Source organism: Corvus brachyrhynchos, unplaced genomic scaffold, assembly GCF_000691975.1.
Source record: "Corvus brachyrhynchos isolate BGI_N302 unplaced genomic scaffold, ASM69197v1 scaffold122, whole genome shotgun sequence".
Taxonomy (NCBI): Eukaryota; Metazoa; Chordata; class Aves; order Passeriformes; family Corvidae; genus Corvus; species Corvus brachyrhynchos.
The window spans coordinates 33,646-34,734 of NW_008236778.1; the positions used below are offsets into that span (position 1 = coordinate 33,646).

At 64.4% G+C, this 1,089-nt stretch overlaps 1 protein-coding gene across 1 annotated transcript in view; it reads right to left on the bottom strand.

The window, feature by feature from the left end:
• Positions 1–1,089, bottom strand: part of LOC103611258 (protein turtle homolog A-like) — a gene marked incomplete at its 5' end in the record, with an annotated part of 11,942 nt that overhangs the window by 5,376 nt on the left and 5,477 nt on the right. Inside the window, 3 exons of the mRNA XM_017727835.1 lie at positions 83–207; positions 321–471; positions 889–1,089. Coding sequence (XP_017583324.1) covers positions 83–207; positions 321–471; positions 889–1,089 — 477 coding nt within the window. The remainder of the gene's footprint in view (positions 1–82; positions 208–320; positions 472–888) is intronic.

Consider the following 1,089-nt stretch of genomic DNA (forward strand, 5'->3'; position numbering starts at 1 on the left):
TGCACTGTCCTGGGGGACGGCAGGGACCCGTGAGCACAGAGCTGAGGGCCCTTTGGGGGGACACAGGGTGGGTGGGCACTCACAGCGGGGTGTACCAGACGCTGAACCTCTGGAAGTAGCCTCCATCAAATCCCGGCTCCCAGGAGATGTTGGCTGCCAGCAGCAGCGGGAGCACGGAGACGTTGGTGACAGCGTGGGGGCTGGTACCTGGCGGGCAGCAGAGTCACACTGGGGGGCTTGGACCACCCCTTCCAGCACAGGGTGGGGTTTGCATTGCCCACCCCAGCACCATCCCAGCCCACCAGTGATGGGCAGCTCACCCAGCACGTGGACAGAGGTGGCAGCAGTGACACTGGCCACCTGGTTGGTGGCCGTGCACTCCCAGACTCCGTGCTGCTCCTTGATGAGGGGGCGGAGGACGAGGCTGCTGTTCCTGTCCACCTGGGCACTGCTCTTCCCCACGCTGCCCACCTGTGGGACACGGACATGCTAATGGGGGCCACCACTAGCCCACCCCCGTGCAGGGCTGGGATGGTGACACCGCCACACCGGGGACAAGGGCACTTGAAAAGGGGGACCACCCACCCTGGGGCTGGTTTGGAAACCAAGGGGCAGGGTTTTGCTGTTTTTTTAGAGGCCCACCAAGCAGTGACCTGAGGCCCTTCAGGAACCATGTGATGGGACCCCACAGCATTCGTAGGAACAGGGACATTGCCCCAGGAGTGATATGATGGGGACACTACCTTGGGAGTGACGTGGGGACAGGGACATGGCCCCAGGAGTGATGCAGGGACAAGGACACTGCCCCAGGAACAGTGTCCTGGAGACCAAAAGCAATCTCTATCCCCGGGGGGGTTCAGCTGCCCCCCCCAAAGCAGCAGCCCCTACCTTCAGCCAGGTGATGGTGGGGGGGGGATCCCCATGAGCTGCACAGGGGATCACCAGCTCCCGGCCCACCTCCTGGAAATATTCCTCCTTGGGCCGCACCGTGAAGGCGGGAGGGTCCTGCAAGGCAGAGGGGCAGCGTGGGGGGCTTGGCAGCGTGTGCAGAGCCAGGGAGGGGACCCCGGGGGGCTCCTCACCTTCAGC